The 26,337-nt window shown below is 46.6% G+C and overlaps 1 protein-coding gene across 3 annotated transcripts in view; it reads right to left on the bottom strand.

Annotated features, from left to right (window-relative positions):
- ROCK2 (Rho associated coiled-coil containing protein kinase 2) overlaps window positions 1-26,337 on the bottom strand; it is a 1,440,935-nt gene that overhangs the window by 151,783 nt on the left and 1,262,815 nt on the right. For all 3 annotated transcript variants that reach the window (XM_069605961.1, XM_069605962.1, XM_069605963.1), the window contains exons 21-22: window positions 22,385-22,488; window positions 22,090-22,276 (exon numbers count right to left, since the gene is read on the bottom strand). In XM_069605961.1, coding sequence (XP_069462062.1) covers window positions 22,090-22,276; window positions 22,385-22,488 — 291 coding nt within the window. The remainder of the gene's footprint in view (window positions 1-22,089; window positions 22,277-22,384; window positions 22,489-26,337) is intronic.

The raw sequence follows: 26,337 nt of genomic DNA, 5'->3' as shown, positions 1-26,337 counted from the left end.
GACTCCGTCCCTTCTCCCCATGGGGGAGGCACTCCCTTTGGGACAAGGGAGGTGAGCCTGCTCCACCTAACACCCTCTAAGGGACAAGTAAAGCAGGATATCACTGGGACAAGGAATCCCAAGTAAAGCTGTTACATTACCCTTTAATTCAGAGTCCCAAGCATGCGTTTGATATATGGGTGGGAGGTTGAGCAGTAGCATAATATGCAATGCTCTTTTAAAGAGGACCAGCTTGGTTTCTGACCCAGTCTCTTAATGCCCATCTCGGAAGAACAGCAGCAATGGTTTGTTATCTCTCCATTTCCATGAAGGAACATAAAAGACCAGATTCTCATGCAGAAGGGAAAGACCCCGACTGATTACAAAACGCAGAAACTTTTGCTGAAGAGCACTGACTGGGACGTCTCCATTCCAGGAGGAGCTTTGAGGCAGGACCACGCAGAGAACGTGGTGGGTGGAGGAAAAACAGAGCCTGCTGAACGCTGCTGAATCCAGGAAGGTAAAGCGCCCAAGGAGCGCTAAACCACCAAGCCGAGGGAGAAGAGAGGAGCTGCCAGTAGCATACCGGGTCCAGTCATCTCAACAACAAAGTACTGTTGGTTGCAGGCAGGGGGAACAAAATGAAGAAACCAGACTGCAAAGACGCTGGAGCCACTGATCCGCAGCGAAGGCAGAAGCCGTCTTCCACGTCGCAGGAGTACAGGTATGCGGTAGGTCATAGGATGTGGGTGGAGGACAGTGAGGCACTTAAACAGCCCACGAAGGGCTGTGTCTGGGAATACCCCACAAGGAGTTGAATACAATTACATAATTCTATGGCCTAATAGCCAGAGTCCACGATGGGCTGACCCTGAGAAAAGTCAACAAATAGGTGAAATTCATTGTAAACACTGGAGGGTGGGTGGGTGTCTGTACTTATGCCCACCATATAGTTGGGGTAGAGCCACAGAGCACCCCAGCCAAGGTTCTCTAATGGTAGCTATGGACAAGCAACCAAGGCCGAGACTCAAAGGAGGTGATGCAGGCTGGTTCTTAAGTAAAGTGAATCCCCAAGCTCCCCACAATGGAATGTCCACACACTATGTTAGGTGATAACACACTCCTTTTAATAAAGGATAACAAGGTAGATATTGTGATGAATATGATGGTGGCATCACTGCTTTCCCGGCTGTGACCTCTCCCCATGTGGCCAGGGGACGGCAGCCGCTACCTGATCCTGACCATGAGGGCGAATATATGAGGAAGGATTACAAGGGGAGCAGCTTCCGGTAGAGTATCATGGCATCATCGGACGAGACATTGTATCCCCATTTTTCTTTTGAGGGTCCCTGTGGAGAATCCTACAAATCCCCCAGGAAAACCCTGCCTAAAGTCTCCTCCCGGACGGCCAGGAGAGGGCAGATGCTTACTGATCCCAATCCTGAGGGTGGTGTACTGCGGGAAGATCACCTGGGTGGAGACAAGGCCCAGGGCAGTGGGGTGATTTCACAAAGTGGCAAACCCATCTTTAATCCTTTTAAAGAAGTAGGAAAACCAAATCTTTTTAAGGTGGACTGCATGGGACTGTGACGAAGAAGAGGGCTGAGGAGGCATGCAGGAGCCAATAACAGACAGCCAGGTCTAATAGCTTTTGGCAAGGTCAGACAATTAGTCCCAAGTGCCTGTACCTGAAGGCAATGAACCCACCTGACGGACATAAAAGCCTGCAGCAAGAAAGAGCAGTAGCTGGAAGGTTGGCAGTAGCAGAAGAAGAATAAGCGGAGCACGAGGCTGGCTGTTCACTAGGAAGTGTGACCACAGAAGGGACGCCGGAGCAGAGGAAGTGCAGATTTCACCTGCAGGCTCCGAGTTGGTCCTGTGCTCAGAAACCCAGTTTGTCGCAGCACTGGAAGAGGCTGGAGGAAATGGGCAGTCTTTCCAGGCGCGCCTAATTGCTGCGAATGCAGAGCTGAAGTCGTGCATCCACCCAAGGCCCGTGTGCAGAAGCAATCTGAGGGAAGATGGAGATTGGAAAACTCTCCTTTAATGTGGCCGGATCGGAGACACCCATGCAGCAGAGGGGTGTGGGGACGAACAGTGCCTGTAGCAGTAGCAGCAGAAGAAACCAAGCTGGGAGGCAGAAGCAGCCCATATTAGCTGTAATAGTGGAGTCAGTAAAGGGAAGCTCCATACTCCAAATCATCAATACCACCTTGCTGGTAACAGCAACTAGCTTATTTTATACTTGCGCGCACATGAAAGCGAGTATAAATTGTTTGCAGAAGTGGGAAGTCATTCTAACAAGGGAATTGTATCACACACATATATTAACAAAGCTGAAGTACCCACGTGTAGAAAAAGCATCTCTTTCCCCATTGTTAGATGTAACCTGTTGCCGGGCGGTCGCGTGTCTCTTGTTAAATAAGAGAACGTTGCCGGTAAACTTAATGAAGCCAACTGACTTTCTCGTAATATTACAAGTATAATTAACATCAGAAGAGTTCGGGCATGACCGAAAGGCGGGAACGCTTATCCATTTGAAGTGGAAGTTCAACATCAGAACGGAATCGCATACACCTAATTGTGTTTCCATTAAGAAATGTGCTACTTGTAATATACCGAACACTGTTGTTTAAGTGGCTGAAGTTGAATTAAGAACAAGTATTACCCAAGCAAGCAGACCAAACCCTGTTAAAGTTAAAACAGCTAATTTAAGAACTAAGCATCACTACTTTAAGGTCGCTGTAGCAACACCAAGTCTTCTGATACAAGGGTGACAAAGTTAGCCAAGGCTGAAAGAGTGGCACTACAGCTTAGGGGCAACTACCAGAGGCAAAATACATGAAGCTGGGGAAGGGAGCTGGGTACTTGTTAAAAGAAAAGTAATAACATATGCAGAGCAGAATGTCTGGAAGCTAAAGACAGATATATTTTCTGGTAGCTGCAAGACGAAAGGAAAGGCAAAGAGGCTGCCCTTTCTTTCCATACAAGAGAAAAGAGTACCTTGGCCATCTGCAGAGTTCAAAGAATCTTGTGGAAGTTGCCTGACATTCTAAGTTGTAGTAGCAGCAGTAGAACTGTGGTTGTTGATACCTTTGTCAGAACAGTATCTGTTGAATCTAGTAGAAGCTGAACTCCACAATGGAGCAAGGGAGCCCGCTCTCACAGTATCAATGACAGAAGGGAGTTGCTATAGAAAGAGCAAACCCTAAGAAGAAGCATCCTGACAATTGTATTTAAAGATGCTGCAGAAGTTGCAAGAAGAAGAGTTGTTGTTAAGGAGAAGTGTTACTTTAATCTTCGACTTTACCCATTCTTTCCGGGAAGGAGGTTATCCAGGAATACCATTGCTGTTTTCTTTGTGGAATTTGGAAAGGGAATCTTTTCATCAGGCAAAGAAGGAACTGTTCATAGTGGATTTTTATTTATTTGAATGTTTGTTTCTTTGGAACTTTTCAAGTCTTGGTTTAAGACTTACTTTCCTTGGAAGAAATTGAAATTGACTTTGGGACATTCCTGGGGAGCAAGATCTACCCAGGATGAGTAGAAGTCATCCAAGACAAGTTGTTTGGTAACCTTTTATTTATGTTGTTTCCATGTTGCTTTGAATGTTTCGGTTTAGCGTACATATTAGTTTTGTGTATGCTGAGAGGGTTTCCCTTAGATCCAAGACTAGGTAGGGAATCCCCCGGTAGAGTAGGTTTACTTAGGGTTTATTTTCTAATTTTGTTTAAAGTAAAAAGACAAACCTTGAGAAAACTAAACAGTTGTTCGCCTCACATTACTGACGCCTCAAAATCCCCCATCCATGCCCAATGCCTTCATGGCATATTGCCATACCTCCCCTCGTCCACCTAGGAAGGGTACTGAAAACCGTATCACAAGATCTGTATGCAAGCAGTCAAAATCTGACTTGCCTTTTTAGACTCATGATACCACCTTCACAGACTATCTACGAGTCATCCAGAACTGACTTACCCTTAAAGATCACCAGGAACACTTACTCAGACTTTACATGCAAGTCGTAAAGAATGCACTTCCATTCTCATAAATACAAGAATACTGTGACAAAGATCATCCACCGAATAATACAGATCAACGGATGCCAAGAGTATAAGCTGTGTTTTAGTTGTTGCAAGCATATACCGGCGGGCCGGAAATTTAAACAGGAAAAGCAGCTGACAGAGGCGCGCTGCTGGCGGGAGAACGCTGCTCCTCTAGATAATGGCCGAAAGACTGTGGGACTGGAGAGTGTTCCTATCAGGAGTTGGAGAAGAGCCTGGAAGATGTGGGACAAATGGAAATGTAGGACTGTCCAATCCTGCTTATTCTTCCACCAAGATGGCGGCCAAATCCTGACAGGAAGCTCCATGCCGCAGTCTAGTCTTCCGGCAAGATGGCGCTCTTCCAATCTTGCGCCAGATCCAATAACCCTATATGAGACGCGGACTCTGGTAAGCCCTCGAGTTGCTACTTTCTAGCAGGACACTATATCCTTGTTTATCCATTCTTCGCCTCTCCTCAATTCTCGGCGTCCCGCTCCATCCTTGTCTTGGCTTCCTTCCTTGTTTCTGCTTGCTCTCCTTTTGCCATTTCAGCGTTTACAGAGCTCTGCTCCCTAGCATTTCTTTCTCTGCGCTTCCAGCACGAATCTCTTCAGCATTACCTAATGACTTTCTGCTGCACCTACGACCTCTTCTACTGGACCATCTCCACTTGCTTGTTCGGCAGCCACCATCCGGATGGGAATTCTTCTCTCCTCACACCGAGGATTACAGTGCCAGATCCAAACGCTGCATTATACAACCATGTTCCTCTGAGGGTTTTCCCCAATCCTGCACGACCTCCTGCTGCAGGGGTCAGACAGTGTTGGGGATCCCCTTTATTTTCTACAAAAGGAGACTGACTACAAGCCAGTTTGATCCATTGCATAATTGTGACTGTTCTGTGGAGCCAACGGGTTCGAGGACAAGGAAAAGGGAAACTGAATGCGAGCATGAACAAGTTTCGAGAATGACAGAAGACGGAGGGCTTCTGGGCGTTTGCAGGTATTACAAGGCAGCTTCCACAAGAGACAGAAGCAGAGGCGGCAAGAAGGAAGGAAGGTTTAAGTGACTTACCTGTAACTACTGTTCTCCAGCATGGGTCTGGCATGGATTCACATGCTCATGAACATTCCCTGTCAGGCTGGGAATCCTTGGTAATAGAAAAAACAGTTCACTTTAAAACTGTATTTCTCCTCTAAACCAATCACTGTCCTCTGGGTCAAACTGCCCCCATTCAATGACAGTCCTCTCCCTAAGCCCCGCCTCTGGCAGCCATCTTCAGATTTGATAAGCACGTAAAGTGGCAGTATGACCAAGAAGAGCTGCAGAGGGGCCATAGGGTTCGCATATGAATCCATGCCAGACCAATGCTGGAGAACAATAGTTACAGGTAAGTGACTTAAACCTTCTCCAGCATGGAGTCTGGCATAGTTTCACTGATGAATAATGAATACACAGCAGTGCAACATTACACAACCACGGGAGGTGGAAAGGCTCAACAGAAGAAACACTTACCCCTGGAACAGACTCAGAAAAGAGAACAAGATGCGTAGCACTACCAGGCCGACTCTGGACTCCTCCCTGGAATCCCTATTCATTCAGTAGAATTTCGTGAAGGTATGCATGGACCTACACATTGTAGCCCTGCAGATGTCAAGCAAGGGCACGCCAGAAAAGAATGCGGTTGTCGCAGCAATCAATCTGGTGGAGTAGGCTCTTGGGTGACCCGGCAGAGGCCAATTCGCCAGCCGATGACAGTGCATGATGCAGCCGGAGGGCCATCTTGAGATGGAGTCTAGGACAAAGCCTTCCCATGATTCACAGGTCCAAAGTTCACAATTGAGAAGTCTTCCGAAAACTCTTCATGCATGCAACGTAGCACTTCAAGGCGTGAGCAACATCCAGCGAATGCAAGGTCCTCTCCACCGGCGATGAACAAGTTTGGTAATAAAACACCAAAGGCTTGCTGAGGGGGAATTCCGACAGAACCATTGGCATGAAAATGGGGTGCGTACGGAGCACTACCCTCGATTCGTGGAAAGTCAAATATGGCTGCTTGTAGGGTAGGACCTGGATCTCACCCACCAATCTGGCTGAGGTGATGGCCAAAAGGATTGCCATCTTCCATGATAGAAACTTGAGTGGGGCTTGATACATAGGTTCGAAAGGTTCCCCCATGAGTCTTGTCAGGACCAAGTGGAGTTCCCATGATGGGGCAGGTGTCTTTCCCGGAGGGAAACATTGAAAAAGCCCCTTGAGAAACTCCTTGACGAGTCTGTGGAACCAAAGGGAGGCTCTTTGCGTATATCTGGTGTAGAGTGAGATTGCTGCCAGGTGTACCTTGATGGATGCATGAGCCAGCCCAGCTTTTGCTAAGGAAAGCAAGTATGGAATAATCTGGGGGCCGTGACGCTCATAGGGGTAATCTTCTGCGACCGGCACCAAATAGCAAAACGCTTCTACTTTTGGCCGTAGCACTTCAGAGTCAGTGACACTCTTGGCTTTGACTAGGAGCTCCCTGCAGTCCGCTAGCAGCTCATAACCTCCAAACTCTAAGGCTGCAGCAGCCATGCCTTCAGATTCAGAGATCCTGGGTCGTGATGAAGAATTGCGTCACTCTCCCTGATGAGCAGATCTGGAAGTACCGGCAACTTGACTGGAGGCAACACCGATAGGCTGATTAGGTCTAGATTCCAAATCTGCCTATCTTGCACGGACACAGAGTGTTGATCGCACGTAACAGGTGAGGAAACAGGGCGTACAGAAACAGACCTTCCCACGGGAAGGAGGATGCGTCCCACATGCGCCTCGGTTGGTGGAATCTGCTGGCAAAGCTTTGGGATTTTGAGTTGACCGCTGTGGCAAAAAGATCGATCAGAGGTGTGTTAACATTTGATGAACAGACGCTCCACCTGTTCCTGACGAAGATCCCACTTGCGGCAAGAGTGCAGCTCTGTGCTCAGGGAGTCGGCAATAGTGTTCTTGATGCCTGCCAGGTGGAACAGGATGAGGAACATCCCCTGTCCGATGACCCAATGCCACAAATCCTGAGATTCCTTGTAGAGCGCCAGGGATTGAATGCCCCCTTGCTTCCTGATATAGAACATGGCGGTGGTGTTGTCCGTGAAGATCCTCCCCACCTTGCCTCTCAGAGACAGTATTAAAGACTTGAGGGCCCAGAACACTGCCTGTAACTCCAGGATGTTGATCTGCAGCTCCTTCTCCTCTGAGGAGCAACAAACCTCTGGCGTGCAGAAATCAGGTGTGAGCTCCCCAACCTTCCAGAGAGTCGTCCATGGTGACCGTCTCCTGGTATAGCAGAGTTTGAAATCCCATCTCCTGGGCGATGTAGGAGCATACCCCCACCACTCCATCGCCCGCCCGAACTCCTCGTTGAGGAGGGATCTTGTCCACGAAATTCCCGGACACTTGTATCTAACGTGCTTTCAAGAATTCCTGTAAGTGTTGCATCTGCAACCTGCAGAACCGGACAAGGTAGATGCAGGACATAATGCCCAGCAAATACTTGATGGTCTGAACCATGGCTGTCTTCGCCGATGACAGCCGCTGTGTACCTTCCCTTGAATGGCCCCTAGCCTCTACTCCTTTGGGGATGCTGGGCAACTCATTGTGTTTAGTTTGGCACTAAGGAACATTGTGTTCTGCAATGGCATTAAGCAGGACTTTTGGATAGTTCACGGAGAACCCAAGCTCTGTCAGTAGCAGGACTGTCTCCTTCATATGCTTGCCCGCCAGTTCCCGGGAGCGGGCTCATATTAGCCAATCGTCCAGGTACGGGTATACGTGCACACCCTGCAGACGCATGTGGGCCAGGCATTTTGTGAACACCCTTGGGGCCGACTAAGTCAAAAGGTAGGGCCTTGAACTGGTAGTGTTGGCCTTGTACCATAAACCGTAGGAACTGTGGATGGGGACATGGAAGTATGCATCCTCTAAGTCGGACGAGAAGAAATCCCCTTCCTTCAGTTGGCCGAGCATGTGTTGCAACATGACCATCCTGAATTTTTGTGATTTCAAGTACTTGTTTAGACGGTGCAGGTCCAGCATGGGTCTCTAGTCCCAGTCTTGTTTCTGACCAGAACGTATCTGGAATAGATTCCGGAGCCCCGGTGCCACTGGGAATCAAGCTCCTTCACCCCTTTCCGTAACATGGCTCACACTTCTTCCAGGAGCCGAGGGATGTGCTGCTCCTGACGCGGAACCAGTAGAATACGAGGGCACCTGCAATGGAACTCCAAGGGGTGTCCCTGGGCGAGAGCGTCCAGCACCCATCTGACAGTGATTTACTTCCACTCAATAAAGAACCTAGTCCACCAGCCTCCCACCGGGGTGCATGATTGTGGGGGCCCGATGTCCTGGCTGGTTCAGGCTTGCTTGAGCACCCTACTCTGAGGGCGACGCTGACCTCTGCTACCTTAGGCCTGCGAGCGATCTCTGTAGGCTTCCTGCGTGGAGGATCAGGGAGGTTTCCTGTACAATGTAGAGTATCCCTTGGATGATATGCTCGATTTTCTCCTGGAGGAGCGAAAAGATGACAAGCGATGCTGCTGCACAGTGCCAAGGGAACGTAACGTCTCTGTATCGGTCTTCATGACTTGAATGGAATTGTCGACCGCCTTCCCGAACAGATTTTCGCTGTCGAAAGGCATGTCCAGATCGTTCGCCTGAACGTCCTGGCAAAGGTTTGTGGCCTTCAACCATCCCTGTCGATGAAGGCAAACTCGGTTTCCCATCTGTCGGGAGCCAATGTCAGGGATGTCCACTGCCACCGTAATGGTCCGACGCCACAGAGCGAGAGCCTCCGTTTTCATGTCATCTGGGAGGAATTCCAGGATAGGACCCAGCATGTACCAAAGCTCCCGGTCATATCGGGAAAAGATAGACAGAGCATTAGGCGCCTTGATCGTGGATGCCGCCGTGTAGATGACTCTTCCCCATGGCGTCCATTTTCTACCCCTCGTTGTCCGGGCAATGGTTGATGCAGAGGCCGTGTTGGCTGAACGTTTCCTTGCGGCGGACAACACTACCGAGTGCGGCAACGGTTGTAACCTCAAGCACTTGTGCGCGGAGTCCGGAACCCTGTATTTCTTCTACAACCGGTCTTGTTTGGTTGGAGCCGTGCATGGGTTTTTCATGAGGACTAGGCCTTCCTCCCAAATGTCATCCATGATTGTTGTCCTCTTGGACTCCCGTCGCCGATATAGGAAGCTCTCCTCCTTGGTTTCCTCAGGCACCAGCTGGAAGAGCTCGGAGGACCTGGAGATCATCTAGTGGAATTGTCCCACCTTGTCTGATGGAGAGACTCTATGAGGGCCTCCAGGTGAGGTGATTTGTCTGACAGGACAAAGTCCTAATTTTCATAGGTTTCCGTACCGGTGTCCGTGTGTGTATCCAGGTCCGCTGGTGGAGTTGGGTCCCGACGTGGTGGAGGAGGCTGATGCGGCAGTGTCGGATAACGCTTCCTCTTCTTACGTGGAGGCTTGTCAGGGGCCTACGGCAAAACAGGTGCCAGAGGTAACCTTTGCTGGATCTCTGTCACTGGGGTGTGGAGAGTTGACAGGATGTCCATGGATATTGTTAGGGAGAATTCTCTGTTTAGGCTGAATTTCCTAACCTAGTGAGTCCCCCGGCAGCTTTGCTGGATTTTTGGGGTTTATGTTTTTCTCCTGCCAAGAGTGAGACTCTTTTACCCTCACTCTTGGGCATGATTTGAGTGTGTTTCTTTGACTCTAGATGTGTTTAATGGGCTATGGGGTCTTTTACTCCATAGGGCTTCATGTGTTTTTGTGATATGTGTTACAAAGCACCCTCAGTGCAGTAACACAGGGGTGTCATAGTGACCCCCCCCACTATAGACTCCATACCCCGGGACTGACTACTGTCTCCCAGGGCACGTAAAGTCACCATTGGCTTTACTAGTCCCAAATTATTAACAGAAACCAGTACAAACCATCATATTGTGGACATACTGGTTGGGGCAATTCGATTGCTCCGGGGTCTGTTAGTCGAGGGGGCACGTCTCCGTCCCCCCTGATCGAGTTTTGGCTGGTGGCAGTGGAAACTACTTTTTATATTCGACCGCAAATATTTTCCTATGGGATTTCCCATTGTTCGAGGCTACCAACTTTAATTATTTAATTCCTATAGCCTCGAACATACCGCCGGTTTATTTATTTAATATTAATTCTCCGGTTGGTATTTTTTTGCCAGAACTCGGTTCTAAAATGGCATTTGTGTTTGCTTCTGTGACTCCAATCCAAGTTGAGCCCTTTGTTCCACTTTTTGGCGGGCTTCTCCACAGAAGCCTCCAAGAGTGGTGCCACTCTGTCTGGGTACCACAGGGGGTGTGGGAGGGGGTTTAGGCACCCTGGACTGAGTTACCTGGGGAACTCAAGTCACACTCTTGTGTGATTGGCCCAAGTAGTGAGCCGGCCGGCTCACCACTTAGCATGTTTGATTGACAGCTAGGCTGAGTGAATGGGGGTATGCTGCATAAAAGCAGGGCTTTGGGGACTGGAACTTTAGAAGTCGCCACAGGACCTAAGAATCCGACAAGGGAGAAGCTGAGCCAACCTGCTACGGCGACACCACCGGTGGAGCCCTGCTGAACCGTCTCACCACTTTTCCCAACAACAGAGGAGATCTCCAGCCCGGAGTCTTCTTCTTTCGACTGGTGGGGATAACCAGTCTGCTTGCTTTTTCGCTTCCTGGAGCATCCCGTGGCCGCCTTGCCTGTGCCAAGCACCCCGGCAACAGGGATACCACGTTTTACCACTACCGCGAATCAAAGGGTAGTACCTTTAACCGGAAAACTCTGCGGCTGGTTTCTTCCCTGGCAGTGCAAACGACCTTCGTCTTCCCTCCACGTCGAGATCTTCTCTTCTTCTGGACGACGCTGCAACTTGCACCCGCTGCCAGGAACAACTGCCCCCGCTGGAGGATCCTTTCCACATAAGGAACCGTGTTCCGCCTGGCTGCCCTTGCAACCGACTGTACGGGGTAGATTTAGACCCCGGCTCTCGAACCTGGGTTAGCCTGGGACACCCTGGCTAAACTTTTCTGAGCCTAACTAAAACCTTTCTGAACTCCCTGCAAGACTTTTTTAAGCCTGTTGCCATTGTGTGATCTTGGGTGCATTTGTGCTCTGCTCTCTCCAAGAGTGGGCCCGGCCTATGGACTTTGGCTCACAAGTAACTTTTGACTTTCCTGTCTTGCTTAAGAGTTCCTAAGTATTAGTGTGGTGTGGTTTTTCTACATTCTGCCTTTTTCGTTAACTTATTGGAGTGCCATCTATAGTTAAGCGCTCACCTCTGTCTGGAAATAAGTGGTGTTAACTAAGACTTGTCTGATAAGGAATAAGCGATGTATATATAATAATAGTAACTGTGTTGAGAGTGATTTACAATAATAGTGCTGGAGTGTTTCAATCAGTGTGTTTTTAAATAAATAATTATATACCTTGATACCAAAGCTCTGGTCAGTGTTTGCTTGTGCTATTGTGTCTGAGTGCCTATTGTGTATACTTTGCATACTGCCTAACTCTTCTTTAGGAATGTCGGACTGCTCAGCCACAGCTACCAGGTAAATCTGGGTGGTGCAGACTGCTACCAAGTGGATTTACTGCTAACAACTGTAGTCCTAAATCTGTTGCAGTGTTCCCAAAGGGAACTGCACAGGTTTCTGCCTAACAGATATGTCCCTCGGCTGTGGAGGGAATGATGGAATGCTAGTCCCTCCGCCGCTGTCGTCCTCGTGGACTGTATGGACAGACGCTTGGTCTTCACTGTCCGTGAATGAGATGTCCATTGGCTGAACGTTAACCTTGGAGGGCTGCTTTGGGCCTCCTCGCACCTCCCCTCGCCCTCTTTTTCTCTTGTGAGGCCCCTGTACCGGGCCCTGAACCGGTGCCTCCCCTTTCCCCCAAGGGTGCCCGCAGCCTTCACCGCTGCCTCGGCAGCCAAGCCACGCCTGGGAGGCAGGGATACTGTCTGCGCTGTAGGGTCCACCCTCTTCGGGTCAGTACCACCTGCCTTAGCGGTCGCCTCAGAGGATGTCGACGAAGTGGTCGACAGTCTTCGGCTGCACCCGATGAGCTTGCTGTGAGGCCTTCTTCTCTTCCTCCGCCCTTTGTTTTGTTGAGTTTCCATTTCAATTACAAATGTAACTCATTTGTCTGTTTTTGAACAGTGCTTGCACTTCCTGGAGAGTCAGGTTTGGGATGTTTTAATCATAGTCTTGAAGATTTTAGAAGCTATAACATGTGATTGGTGTAATGATAATCACTCACCCTTGAGCAAAGAATCTGCTGCCACTGACCATTTATAGTAAAGTACCCCCCCATTAACTGCAAGGTTGAATGGATGTAAACTAGACTGTGCATACTCATCATTTTACACACTGTTTTTCTAATTAGAGTGTCAATTAAATTATAAGTGTAAAAATGATCTGCCTCCGCATGATTATGCACACAGCACAGGAACTCTGAAAAACACAATCGTGTAATACCGGTTTACTTTCACTGGAAAAAAAGCATAGTTTGTTACAAAAGATTAATTCTCAATTGCAACTTAGTTTTCCATCTTATTAATTATACAATCCAAAAATGCTACAAAGAAAATATACAGTGCTTCTGTTTGCTCCATGAGCATCTACACGGAACACAGCAGAAGCTGAATGGAAAGAAACCATTCCTTTGATCACAGTGTGCAGTTTCTTTTTTTGAAAGGCTTCCGAGAAATACATTTTGTTTCATTGTTTCAGAGGCTTTTTTCGATGGCTTGCAATTACATCAATGTAGATAAAAATCAAAAGAAGTGGTCTGGTTTCTGTCAAGTAACCTGACTTTTGCACTGCCCTCTACTCTAAACTTGTGTGTAAATGTACACAGGAAAATAATAAAGCTGTCATATTTAGATTTTCATGTGTAAAAAGTCCTGGTACGGACCTTACCTGGAGACCTGTATGCAGTTTTATGTGTTACCATGGTTCCGTTTAAATTCAATTGTAATGCTCCAATTGCTGGCACTTACTAAAAAGCATTACAATTATTAGGCAAGGTTTAACTCATAAAACAGTACTGCAGATAATAACAGATCATGGGCAGGATGCTTTCTTTTGGATATAGTCTCAGGAGGATAGCTCGGCGGCAACATGCTCGTCTTGGAAACAAGACGACACGGAGCAACAAAGGTTCGATCCCCCGGTCTACGCTTAGAAACCTCTGGATATTAAGCGCGTTATAAAAAAACCTATCATACTTCATATCATGCAAATTCAATACTATGTGAGGATCCCTCCCCCCCACCTGGGCAACCTGTAAGGAAAAGTTAAGGTGTACTTTAGGTTGTATATTACAGCCCAGTCCAAATATGTTCATTAATAGTCTGTTTCTCTTTCTACAGATACCACTACCCCAAAGTACCTGGGAAGCCGAAGGAGAACAGGATCCAAGACGAATCAGGGACCCCTGGTTGTATCCGGAGGATGAAGATGCTCTTCGTCATCACAGTAACCTGGAATGCAAAGTGATGGAGATTCCCGGTTTCACTCGACTATGCCCCTCGAGGATGAAGCCCCCTGGGAAGAAGGAACCACTAGGATGCCGGGATCGAGCAGGAGAAGGGAACCAAGCAGTGCCGGAAATGTAGTAATGCAGGTCTGTTGTGGCAGTCTCAGTTGTCGAGTTTTTACGCCAGCTGTGGATGTCCCACGAAGATTAAACTTGCTGTGGATCTTGAGAAGACCTGGATAAAGAAAAGTTGTTTGGTGGTCATCAATGACTTTCGGTGGCCACGGGTGCAGTGGAAGAAGTAGGTGTTGGATTTTGGGATTTCGCGGTTCACCACCTTTCGGTTCTTCGGTGCTGTAGCCGCAGCACAGACCTCAGGATGGCTTCTGGCAACCTGGACACGACCACTGGAATGGACTGCGGATCCTCACCTAATCTGGACCCTCAGATGCTTTCTTTGTGGATTAGTGGCAGGAAACCCAACGGCAGACACTCCTCTGCAGACACCGACCCTGGATCTTCTCTGGCGTGGAAAAACGGATAAATGTCAGGGCAGCAGAGATTTATTTGGATGGTTGGAACTTTGTCAGCTCTTGTTGTCAGGCAACACTATGCCAGGGTACCCTCTCCCCACTCCCTTCCGATACTCAGCAGCTTGGCTTCCAGTGGTCACAAACACTTCTCCAGACTGTGGGCAACAGAGATAGACTTCTTGGCTTCAAGATGTCAAGGCACTCCTCTTCTGGACCCACTAAGATCACTTCTCTCTCCGGACGGCAGGCACACAACTGGTTTCCAGGACACTGTCCATCAGGGCTGGCACAGGCATTGTGTCACACAATCAAAACCAGACATACACAGCACAGAATGCATATTGACCTCTCACTCCATTCATTCAAGCTCCACCCCAAGGGTGTACCCATAACAAGCAGTCCCTGGGATGGCTTCACTTAGTCTGGCAGGAGGCAGCCCCAGAGCCAGGGCTTCTCAGGACTGAGAAACAAGGAGGCAAGGTAAAGGAAACCAATAGGACATCCATTGATTCCTATAGCAGGTCCTGGGTGTATCCCAATAATGGGGGATACCCAGAGCCACTGTGAAGTCAACATGCAACTGCCACCAGCCCATACCCTGCTCTGTGGGCAACACACATGGGCCCAAAAACATACATAGGGATGCAAGGGTGTAGCCCTACTCATGGGTGCCATAAGGGTATACCAGGGGTTCTGTTCACCAAAAGGTAAGAATGAAGAGCTGCACTGCCAGGGGTCCAAAATGTACTCCTTTGCAGAAGAACACACAGAAAACACCAACAGAGAAGTGGTAGGATAAGGATGAGGAGGCCCTGTTCCTCCACAAGCATTTCAAGCTTCACAGTCATCTGACAACCTGAGAAGTTAGATAGCCACTGAGGGGCTACGCCACAGAATACCTCAAGTGGACGTGAATGCCATACCATATCCAGATGACCTTAATAAACAGATGGTCCACGCGGGACAAAAAGACGTGAAAAGCCAGAAGAGATTGAAAGACTCAGTAGGGTTGAACACAAGCCTGTATATACAACCAGGACTCCTCAATATAAACCAAACAACAAACGAAAAGATTTGGATAAACAGCTACTCCAATGTGGAGATGAACTTTTGTAACTGATAACACTTGCAAGGCAGTCCCGAGCAACCTTCTCTATAACAATTTGTCATAATCTAAAAGGAGAGGATGAGTTAACGGGCCTAACTGTGAACTAGAACACCGGGCCAGGGCCTGGGGGGAGAGAGCGAACCAGACACAAAATTAGGTTAAGAAACCAAGCCAAGCAGAGTAGGAGCTAATTTACTTAGGCTAGTATTATGTTGTTTAGTTAATTAGTGGTGGGGATAGAGCATAGGATAGAAAAGGTTTGGACGGAGGAAGGACTTTTTGTGAGACATCCTAGTGAGCACCTGTTTGTTTTTTCTTTAAGTTAGGGAAACCCATCACCGTAGTTATAGAAATAGTTGAGGCCGCCTTTTTTATGTAATAAAACTTGTTGAACCATGGGCTTCTTGTCCGTCTCCTATGTCTGACTAAGCACACCTAACTTTACGCCTGCACTTTACCACTTAATGCCAGGCAAGCGTTTGTTTACCTGGGCAAAATGGTGGTCAGTGTGTGTAGTCAGATGTGGGGGCCAAAACAGTCTGTTCCCATTTCACATCTATGCCAGTTTTCTGTTGCTGGGCAGAAAGACTGGCTAGTGGCCGCCCATGATTGAACAGCCACTGCCAGTTTGAATGGTGCAGATCCTTACCATTGGTGGACCTGGTGGTGACTCATCTGAGACTTGGATAAAAGGAGGACTTCTGCAGCCATCCGACAGATCATCCGAGCCAAGACCTGTATGAAGAAGTGCTGCCTGGATGACCACTGACAACCAGAGGACGACACCTGAAGCTGACCAGCATTACGTCCAGCTACATCCCGGTGAAGCTTTGTTCCTCTGTATCCGATCTCAAGAAGGTCCTTGTTTGTGCTTCGACCACTGGACCAGTGGAAACAACCAGTCCTAACCCCCACACTCGACGATCGCTGCCCGTTGAGCCTTTGGAAGTGTTCCTGGACCAACCGGTGGAGTAACCATCTCTGCTGGGCTACCTCGCTGCAGCTGTCGCCCTTCCAAGTGCACCCTTGGAACTTGGAGGATCTTCAACTCGTGCCACAAGTTGCCTGCTCCTGGATTCTCAGCCTTCCAGTCCCAACAGATGCGGTGCAGGGCCTGCTCCTTGATTCGCAAACTGAAGATCGCCTGTCACCGTCTGATCGTGGTGACTCCCACTGAAGAAAGCGTTTGTGTCCTGGAGGTTTGCTGAGGCCGCCTATTCTGTGGAAGACTGCATCTCTTTGTGCCAATGGTGTCCAGCTGTCCTGTCCTTAGAACAGTTTAGGTGTGTTTGACTGTCTGAGAACTGATTGAGGCAAACTGTTAAAAAGAAAAAAAAAGAAAAAACAGCCCGCATGCGATCAGTTATCAGAGGTTCAAACGCATTCACACCAATCCCCCTTCTCTACTTACTTCTATGCTCGCCGCCTGGTTGACTGCAGCCCTGTGGCATCAGATCCGTCCCTCCAACATCGGGGGACAACCGCGCAACCCCCTGAAGGCTGATACATACCGATCATAGGAGCGGGGGACACCCCCGTTCCACATGTTTGGTACGTATTAGCCCATTTTTATGTTTTTATTCAGTCAAATAGTACAGGCCAAATTGGTTGAAATGTACCATTCGAGCAAATAAAAAATTACACATTTCCTAATATCTTCAGAACCTTATCACCAGAGTCTGAACAGTATACTAGCCGGATCCAATGCCGAAAAAGACCTCTGCACCCCCTGCCCCTGGACTTCCCTTAACCAGACACATCACAGAAGTAAGTGGCCCAGTGGCTCTAGGAACCACTGAAGTGGTCTCTAGGAGAATCGGAGTGGAGTAGGTACATTATACAGTTATACTACCTATTTCTTCTCTCCTGACTCTGCATAGGGTTGTAAGGGTGTTTAACCCCCAAATCCCCGGTAATCCCTAATGTGCTGCAACTAGAGATGACACTTTTCCCGATTTCTGGAACACTTAACCACAACCACAGGAATTGCACAAATCCAATAGCAAACCTACCTGAACAGTATATCATGTGGAACTGGTGTCTCTCGAGCACTAGGCACCACTTCATCTCAGGGCTGGACTTGCTTAGGGATCTAATTTCTAGGATTTCTATTTCTCTACTTGGTTACTTACCTGTGTTTTACTAGTTTTTAATCTACTGTTTTCCTAAACCTTGACTTCCTTTACCACACACAGTTATTGAAAAGTTTTGCTCAGGATTAGGCTCACTATTGATTAACTGTGTCTCAAAGTGTAGGTGCTGTATATATGTGTTTGATATAAATATTGAATACTGTTATACTTCTTAGTCTAACTGGAATTATTGGACTGCTCTGTGGTTGCCTCAGTGTAGCCCTACACCACTCTCACACTACTCCCAAGTCTAAGCCTTACAAGTTTCTGACCTACTGTGGCGGGTCGGAAGAAGGAGTTGGACACTCTGAAGGCATGGTTCAAGTTGTTTTTAATGTAAATAAGTGGAAGGCCTAACTTTCTCTATCCCTAGAGGGAGAAACCTACCTATCTAAAAAAACTAAAGGTGCTTGTCCGTTGTCATGAAGCCCAAACGAAAATATGTCTTCCGTCCAAACTCCCCTACATGGCCCAGCAACTAAATTTAACTAAATTAAATAGACCACAGGAATGATTTGTCTTCGCCTGGACTCCCCTCCAGTTCATTCAATGGCCTCTTGAATTATAACACCTCTTGGTGGGACATATAGTCTCCACAATCAATTCTTGTAGCTCCTCAAGAACACTTTTCACTCTTGTACTTTCTGTGCCAGTAACGTTTCTTAATACTCAGATTGTTACTTGTATTTTCCTCGCAGGCCGTCCTCCCACGCCCCCAATCCAGGAATACGTGAATGGTGTTTTATTGTTCCTTATAGTTTCCTTCAATGCCTTCCCTGCAAGAGTACTTGATGAAGGGTTTCCTTCGCCCCTTTCTAAGCTTCTATTATGATCAGTTCTCAGTCTTAGTGTCTTTTCTTACTGCATATATCCCAGTGGCATTGACCATCTCTTCTAGGGTTTTCACCTCCAGCTTCATACAAGAACTGTTTCCTTTTTTCTGGATTACTCGTTATTTGCCTCAACTCCATCACATAAGTTTAGCCCTGCTTTCTCATTCTAGTGACTGGGACAAGTTTTCTCTCATTGATAAATATATCCTACGGGCCTCCCGCTTCTCCCAGTCCACCAGGGGCCTCTCATTTGGTATGGGCCGGTGGTTAGGCTTGGCTCTCACTCAGTAAAGTTTTCTCTCTCTGCTTCTCGGATTTACGTTCTGGGGTTTGTGTCTGGCTTCTTCTTCGTACTGGTGCTGCTGGGTGAAGCTACCCACGCTTCCTGCAAGGGCGGTATCAGCATTGCTCCTGGGGAGTCCTGCCTACCACATATAGCTTGTAGCCACGCCACCACCGGGTTGTTTGTTCCCCTCTCGGTTGACCCAAGACTTGCCTCGTGTCTCCATATGCTGGTTCTTCTATGTCTCGTCCTCGTGTTCTCGCTCTCTCCACAAGTCGTGGACTCTGCGACTAGTTTGCGCTTTGCCTCCAGCCGGCGCAATGTCGTCAGGGGACTTCCCATGCGCAACAGGCTCCTCTCTTCTCTTCCTCCTCGGCACAGTTAAATATGCATCTCGTATTAAAAGAGACATATTCCTTTTCTTGTGCCACTGTGTTTAATCTTGCATTGCCTTTAGCCAAAGATAAGGATGCCACATTCTTCAGTTTAACGGGTAGTCCCATGTATGCAACTACATTTGTCCATGCAGGGAGTTCGTCACAGGAACAGAGTCCTTGTCCCCAAAGGGGGAGTTTTACCCAGTGTGGTCCCACTTGCCTCAACCCCTAAGGAGGGTTTTGCGGAGCGGGCTGACCTCCTATCCTCACAGCAGGGTGGGGAGGCTCCCCCTTGAGGAGAAGTGGTCAATACCCGTGATTCGTCATACTCCTTTGACTGGTTTTAGCTAGAATTCAGTGTATTTTCTGCTGACCATGTTGGCCTCTCAGAATCCAACCATATGGTTGATTCTGAAAATCCATCTCAACAGTGACAGAGGGTATATTACAGTACAATAAAATGTGGTAGGAGTAGTAGTGGGGAGGTTGGAGAAAGGAGGAAGGTAGCTGGGAGACACAGGCAGAGTGAGTGTAAGATCAGCAGATAAAAGGAGTAGACGGGTTGAGGGAGAAAGCAGAGGGGTGCAGGTAGAAAGAGGAGACAGGTGATGTCAGTGGAAGTGAGGGTAGAGGAGAAGGAGAGAGGAGTAGATAGAAGTAAAGAAAGAATAGCTAGAAGGAGAGAGAGAAGAGAAGGAAAAGGTACAGGTAGTTGGAGAAGTAGGCTAGGAAGATCACAAGGGAGGAGAGTGGAGATAATGATTGAGGGAGAGATACGAGTCACAGAAACAGCGAGAAGAGGAGAGTGGAATTGAAAACACTGGTGACATTGGGTAGCCCAACAGAACAGCGGTACGGCTTAGAAAGTCCCAAAGATAGAAAGGGCCATGGCCTTGAGGTTTCTCCATCAAGATTAGAAAGAGATAGTGGGGGTGAACTTGCTTTAGAGGACATTGAAGAGATTCTGGGGGTTAGGGACATCTCGGCTAAAATGGAGAGAGCTTGCGGGGAAGTCGAGAGCGTTGGAGAGAACGCCTTAGTTACAATCCTCAGAGTCTTACCAGACCAGTTCTGTTAAAGGTTAATATACCCTAAATCTACTCTCAGTCTGTTGATTGCTGGGGCCTTCAGTGAAAACGGACAGTGAAGAACAGGCAAAGAACGTGGTGTTTCCAGACAGATCTGGATCACCACCGCCTGCATTGCCAAAAGCATGAGCAGTGGACGGCTACATTTATGTAACCCTAGTACCACACACAATGGCCGTGAAGCGGGACAGCAGACTGAGCATGAACACTACAAGTGGTCTGCTGTGGGGGCCAATTTTCCATTCACACACGCCCTTGGCTTCTCTAGCAGATTGCAGAGCTGACATGGCAAAGTCAGAACAAGCATTTATTACAGAAGAAAATGTCTGGGAGCCATCTTTAGAATACGATATCGCTCTCACCAACATCTTAAAAGGTACTGGAAATTACCGGATACACTAGTGACATCTTAAAATGAGTTACCCACCCTTAGTGAAAAGTCTTACCAAAACTACGTAGCATATTTATTCTTCCTTTAACATCCAAAATACATTTAAATGTAGCATCATTGTAGTAAAATGCTAATCACAATTCCCTTTCTCTTCAGTAGAGTTGGCATGCTACACTGCCATAACTGTAGCAACCAAGATAAAATTATTCAAGTCGCAAGCTATTAGCCCAGCATAAAAAGTTACTTGTCCTCTGCATTCACCACATGCACACATTTCTTTATCCCCAAGAGAAGATGATCCATCGTCAATGGCTAGTGCACATTTTGAGGTCTTGTACTAACCAGAACATCGCAGAGTGCATTTGAAACACTTTCCCGTGCATAGGCACTATATAAATAAACAAAACAATACAGAGTGAATTCGAAGTTGTGAACCAGAGATCCACTGAATTCGATGCAAGTAAAAGGGGAAAGAATCTTACAAACAACATCATTTTAATCAATGATATTCTGCAAAAGGACAAGGTTAGGGACCAGAGACGGTGAGGTATGAAGGTGGAAGGGAGGGGAGCAAGGCTCATAACTGAGGAGGAGATTGTGAGACGTTTAGAAAAGGCTTACCGAAGCCCAGAGGGGTACACACTGCTGTGACTTCTCTGCAGGGTGAACAAAACCCATTTATTTAATAACCTTTACCAATTTTTCAAAAACAATAGACTATAGGTGTAGGGCAATAGAATGCAGAGTGGGGCAATCCAGACTCCCAATGCTAGACAGTTTCTCATTTCTCTGACACGTCAAGTAAAATCCCCAGTTGATGCTGGGGTGTGACTGAGTATATGCCAGACCGGTCTATAGCACAATTCATCTTTGTCTATCAAGATTGAGTTAATTTAGCATAGATCTTTGCATGTACCAGATATAGGTATGTCTCTTAAAGCAATTCCAGCTTCAATTACAGAACTGACAAATTGAGCTTATGGAAAGAGTTGAAATTTCTTAAAATGTTCACTGAACACTAGTACTGATATTTTGTAATATAGACATTCAGGAAGTGGGTTTTCAGGAAACATTTTTATGCCAACTCTACCATGAACTATCAGCACTATTAACACAGCAGGACAAAAAATATTTTGAAAGCCCTAGCTGCACCATCATTGTATATGCCAAGAGTTTCAGGGGAACACCACTGACAGGTTGCAGAAAGGAGTGCAACCTCTATCGAGCTTTGTTATAGATAAGTGGAGCATGCTCTGGCTTCCATTGGAACCCACCAGAAAGGATATTCTCAGACAAATAACTTGAAGTGCCAGGATGTTCATTATGCCTTCCATATAGCCCCAAGGTAACATAGAATGCCTAAATATGGCAGTTGGGTATAGAAAGTCTATAACAGAAGTGTTTTTTGCCTTTTATTAAACAAACTATTTTGTATCTTAGGCCGGCCTTTTGGGGATTGTCTCCCCAGAGTCTGAAGGGCTGGTTTAAAAGAGTCCCCTTCCACTTATTCTTAAGTGTTGGGACATACCACGTCACTATACAGGACAGCCACTAAAAATGGCAGCAATTAAAACGTCAAAGTGCTTTTTTTTCTAAATCATTCCCCACAGTCTCCTCTATACTGCAAGCTTGAACTTTGTCACCGGTCTTGTGCAATGTTCCTTTGCTCTCATCTAGATTTGCACTTTACAGCACCAGAATACAAAAAATGTAAATAAATTAATAAGAAAGGTGACCAGGTTAGCCAAAGAGGAACACCATGTAAGCATTGTGAGCAGCAGTTTCCTTACAGATCCTATTGTGGCATCTTTTTCAGTGAGCTCCTGCTTGTGCCTGGCCATCATTTCCTTGATTTCCAGCTCCTTCATGATCTTTTCCTTCTCCAGGTCAGAGTACTGTTCCTCCGCGATGGAGCGAGCAAGCTGCTCAGAGTCGGCTTTAGTCAAGGTGATCTCCAGCTGGGCAGCCAAGGAATCTCTGCAGAAGAACAGAAGACCCACCATGAAACTCCATGTGCACATACACAAACAAGACACTCTTCTTTCCTCTTTGGGTTGCCTTATCTACAAAGCAACAATGTCTCACCTCTCGTCCTGTAGTTCCTGAACCTTTTGCTGTATTTCTTTGCAGATTTTGACCTTCTCCTCACACTCCTCCTTCAGTTCTCGTACCTGTGTCTTGTACAATGTCTAAAGATAAACAAATAAACATGTGTGACCACAACAGTTTCACCATTACAACCCAGTGCTTATGGATTTAAAGTGTGGTGGCAAATGAGATTTACAGCAGCACTTTAAAAGAATTACATATTTAATGACCTGGCTTCTAAAACGGAATACTCCCAATCAATGTAAATATTGTTTTATACTGCAACAGTTACCACAGTTGTGGTCTCCCAGTGCCGACGCATGCCTACAAGTTGGCAAATTGCACCCTAGCGGTTGCATTTCAAGAGTTTGATAGAGCTGAAATATGAGAGCAGCACGTGTTAGTGGAAGATTAAAGGAAGAGTACAAGGAGGGCACCCAAAATCTGTATGCCAGACTGACTTGGTCACAGTCAGATAAAGGTCTGATCAGTGGGAGCGATTCCAGAAAGGACGCTGTAGAGAAGTGAGTAACAATTCAAAACGTGGGTAGAATGCAAAGTGAGGAGCAAGTAAACCTACATCATTTTCTTCAAAATTAGTTGGGCCCCGGTGAGGTAAGTCAAGTAACCCAGCGATTCCTTTTGGTTGATGGTGTTATTGTTTTAAATAAACCTTTCATAATAAATTCATGAATATACTTACATTTAAAAAACATTTAAAAAAAAACAATTATCAAATTCAATGACAAATGGTAAAACATGCAATTGGTTCAATAAATAATTTCCTTCAATGCCGTTGTATTGGCTAAACTTAGTAAAACCTGCTGATCAGACATTAAAATGGGCCCATAATTAAATTTCTAAAGAACCCAGATTATGCACAAAACATCAGAAGAAAAAGAAAGTGTTGCAAGATGAAGGTTTCTGGGCATGTTACATATAAGTGTTTCAAGGTTTTCGATTTCCCTGAAATTGCAGTGTCTAGAGAGCTGCTTTTTTCTTGAAACGAGGTCCCAAAATTGCACGAGTCTCTAATATGCTAACTCTAAACTTCATGTAAAATCGTGTTATGTCTTGGTTTAGGAATTTTGGTACATTAGCCTGTTCTCCATTATGCTGCAGATAGAATTTCGTATATTCAGTATGTGTTTTATCCTCCTAAAATGTAATCAAACATTTTGCAGTTATCCTAATGTTTAATCTTTTTTTTAGATTTATGGAATCAAAATCTGTTAAACAGATTACTGCATGATCAAAACCAATTATCTCTAAAAACATTATTTTAGCTTGCTGCAAATTCCAAGAGATATTTTCCACTGTAGTAACAAGGCTTCACGCAACATGTTGAACAAGGGGTAAATTGCGGCATTCACTTTTATAAAACAAGTTAAAGCTTTTAATTAAACCCATACATTCCAGAGAGGGAAATCCTACTCACGTTCTAATAAGTTTAATAGGGGTTGCTTGAGGTAATTTTAATTCACTCTTCCATATTTCGGCCACGAGAGACATGTATACACAGCAGACATTGAACAGATTACATGTTAAAAAAACACAAAGTAATACATGCGGAAACATGAGGTAAGTACCTGTGAAAAGGTCAGCAAAATAATAATAGGTCATGGTAAGGGAGTATTCAGGAATGAGTGGGAATTGCACCAGGATAAATCTACCAGCTTTTGGGTGGGTGGGGGGGAGGCGGAGAGGACGGAATCCCCTTGGAATAGAATGAGAGAAGAGGCAGTACTTCATAGCCTTTTTTAGGGCTGCACATTCTTGCAGGCTCTAAAATGGACAGGGAAAAAGTGACACAATCATGGTGCTACAAATGCAATGGACGATTACCCCCAGTCATGGTTTTTGAAAGCATGGATTCAAAGGAAAACCTACAATGAAGATCTGAGATCCTGTGCTGGATGGAGTGTCTGCACTAGCAGAACTTCAGGAGCCCCACCGCTAGAAACTCATCCATGCAACCAGGGTTCCTGCGCAAAATTTTCACCAGGTAGCGCTCTGGATACAGGTCTTTAGACCCTCACCCTGATGTTTATTCCCTTCTGGGTCCGAGAGCCGTGGGGTTTTGCAGACCTTTTTGACCACTGATTGCTCTCCTTGGCATGCAGGTTCTTGAACTTTGGGCTGCAATTCTTATTTCGGGGGTTATTAGGAAAGGTTTTCTTTTTGCTGCTTTCCTCCCACCGACTCCCATAGGACACCCTTTCTTTTTGCTTGTTTTGTAACCGTTCCTGAACTTTTGGAGCCAAGCAAAGCCTTCAGATTTGCTTCTTTTGCCTTTTGGCTAATTCTTATGGGGAAACAGACTTTTCCTCAAGACTATCAATACTGAGAGACTATGTCTCTCTTTGTGAATTTCTTGTACTGTTACAATTGCACACATCACCTTCGAGTGAGTGCAGTTAGGATACTTTCTATTTCTATATCTTTTTATATTATGGTGTGCCTAAGACAAACTGGTGGCAGCAGTGCAATTTTTTTTACTTTTGCATTTACCGCGAATGGCTACTAAAAGGTGGCTGCCACCCTAGGAGGGCCGTGCCACAAGGTTTTTCACTTGTTCTTTGGCCATATTGTTCATTGGCCTAATTAGGTCAGGAAATGCCATATGTGGAATGCCCTTTCCCAGGGAAAGCTTTGGCTTTCGCAGGCTAAGGGCTGGTTTGTGTGTGCAGTGGAGGAGGGGAGGGCTGGGACTGTCTAGCCCCTATCCACATCCCTGGTGCATGAATGTCTGATGCTGGGCAGATTTTGTGGTCGGTGGCGATCCATGATTGGCTAGTTAAAGCATGATTGAATGGTGCAGATCCTTATCATTGGTGGGCTTGGGCAGATCCTCATTGGACCCAAGACCTCTACCGAAGTGCAGCCGGCTGACGAACCCTGAAGCTCAACAGCATTGACTCCAATGCTGTGCCATTGAAATCCTGCTCCTCTGTGCTGATTTCAAGAAAGCCCTTGTTGGTTCTTTGACCTCTGGTCTGGTGTGAACAACCAGTCTCGACCCCTGCTCAAAGATCTGAGCCTACAGAATTGTCCCTGGGCCAACCAGTGGACTCACCAGTCCTCGCCGGAGCTACCTCGCTGCAGACTTCACTGTTCCAAGTACATTGTTGGAACATGGAGTTCGAACAAGACACCTGCTACTGCACTTCTCAGCCTTCTTGCATGAACGCAGGCTGGGCCTGTTCTTTTGTTTGTCCCTTGAACATCGCCAATGATCGCTGGTCATTGAATCAAATGCTATTCTATTTCTCCTAAGGGTGAATGTATACATGACTAAGGGTTTTACTTACTTAATGTATATTTTAAAGGCCTAATACCTACATATCTATCTAACTAGAATTATTGGTGTTGCTCTGTGTGGACTCACTGTAGCACTAGACCATTCTCACACCCTTCCTGAGACTAAGCCTTGCTTCTCTGCTACCTTAACTTGATTGGGGTTGAATAACCTATCGGTGTCTTCCCTTTTCACCAGAATAGGGTGGCCTTGCAATATCCTCCCCAGGGCTGATTTTGGAAAAACATCAGAAGAGGGGGTTTTCAAGCTCCCCATCTAGCTTGGTGCCTTTCTTGCTGCACCAGTGCGAAAAAGTAAAAAGTACCTAACATTTACCCATACCTGCAGCAAGCTTATTGTTTTTGTCCCATTGATTCCAGTGATCAATAACTTGAACCAGCATGGCCGGGGCAAATTAACTGATCAAGTTAACTTTGAATAGAGAGGACCGTGTCTTGCCGGCAAGGGATGCACACGTAGTTTCTCAGAGGTCTCGCTCCGCCAGCCAAAATCCTGTGAAAATCAGATGACTGATCCCTGAAAAAGTGATCCAGACCCAGCACAACGAGGGGGTGCAACCTAGCACCGTGCGAAGAGACCCGGAGGAGAAGTGATACGGGCAGTACCTGTCACTAAGTGGATACGTGATCAG

Source organism: Ambystoma mexicanum, chromosome 4p, assembly GCF_040938575.1.
Source record: "Ambystoma mexicanum isolate Mex_15411 chromosome 4p, UKY_AmexF1_1, whole genome shotgun sequence".
In the NCBI taxonomy this organism is placed as follows: domain Eukaryota; kingdom Metazoa; phylum Chordata; class Amphibia; order Caudata; family Ambystomatidae; genus Ambystoma; species Ambystoma mexicanum.
This window is presented reverse-complemented; position numbering and strand designations above follow the sequence as displayed.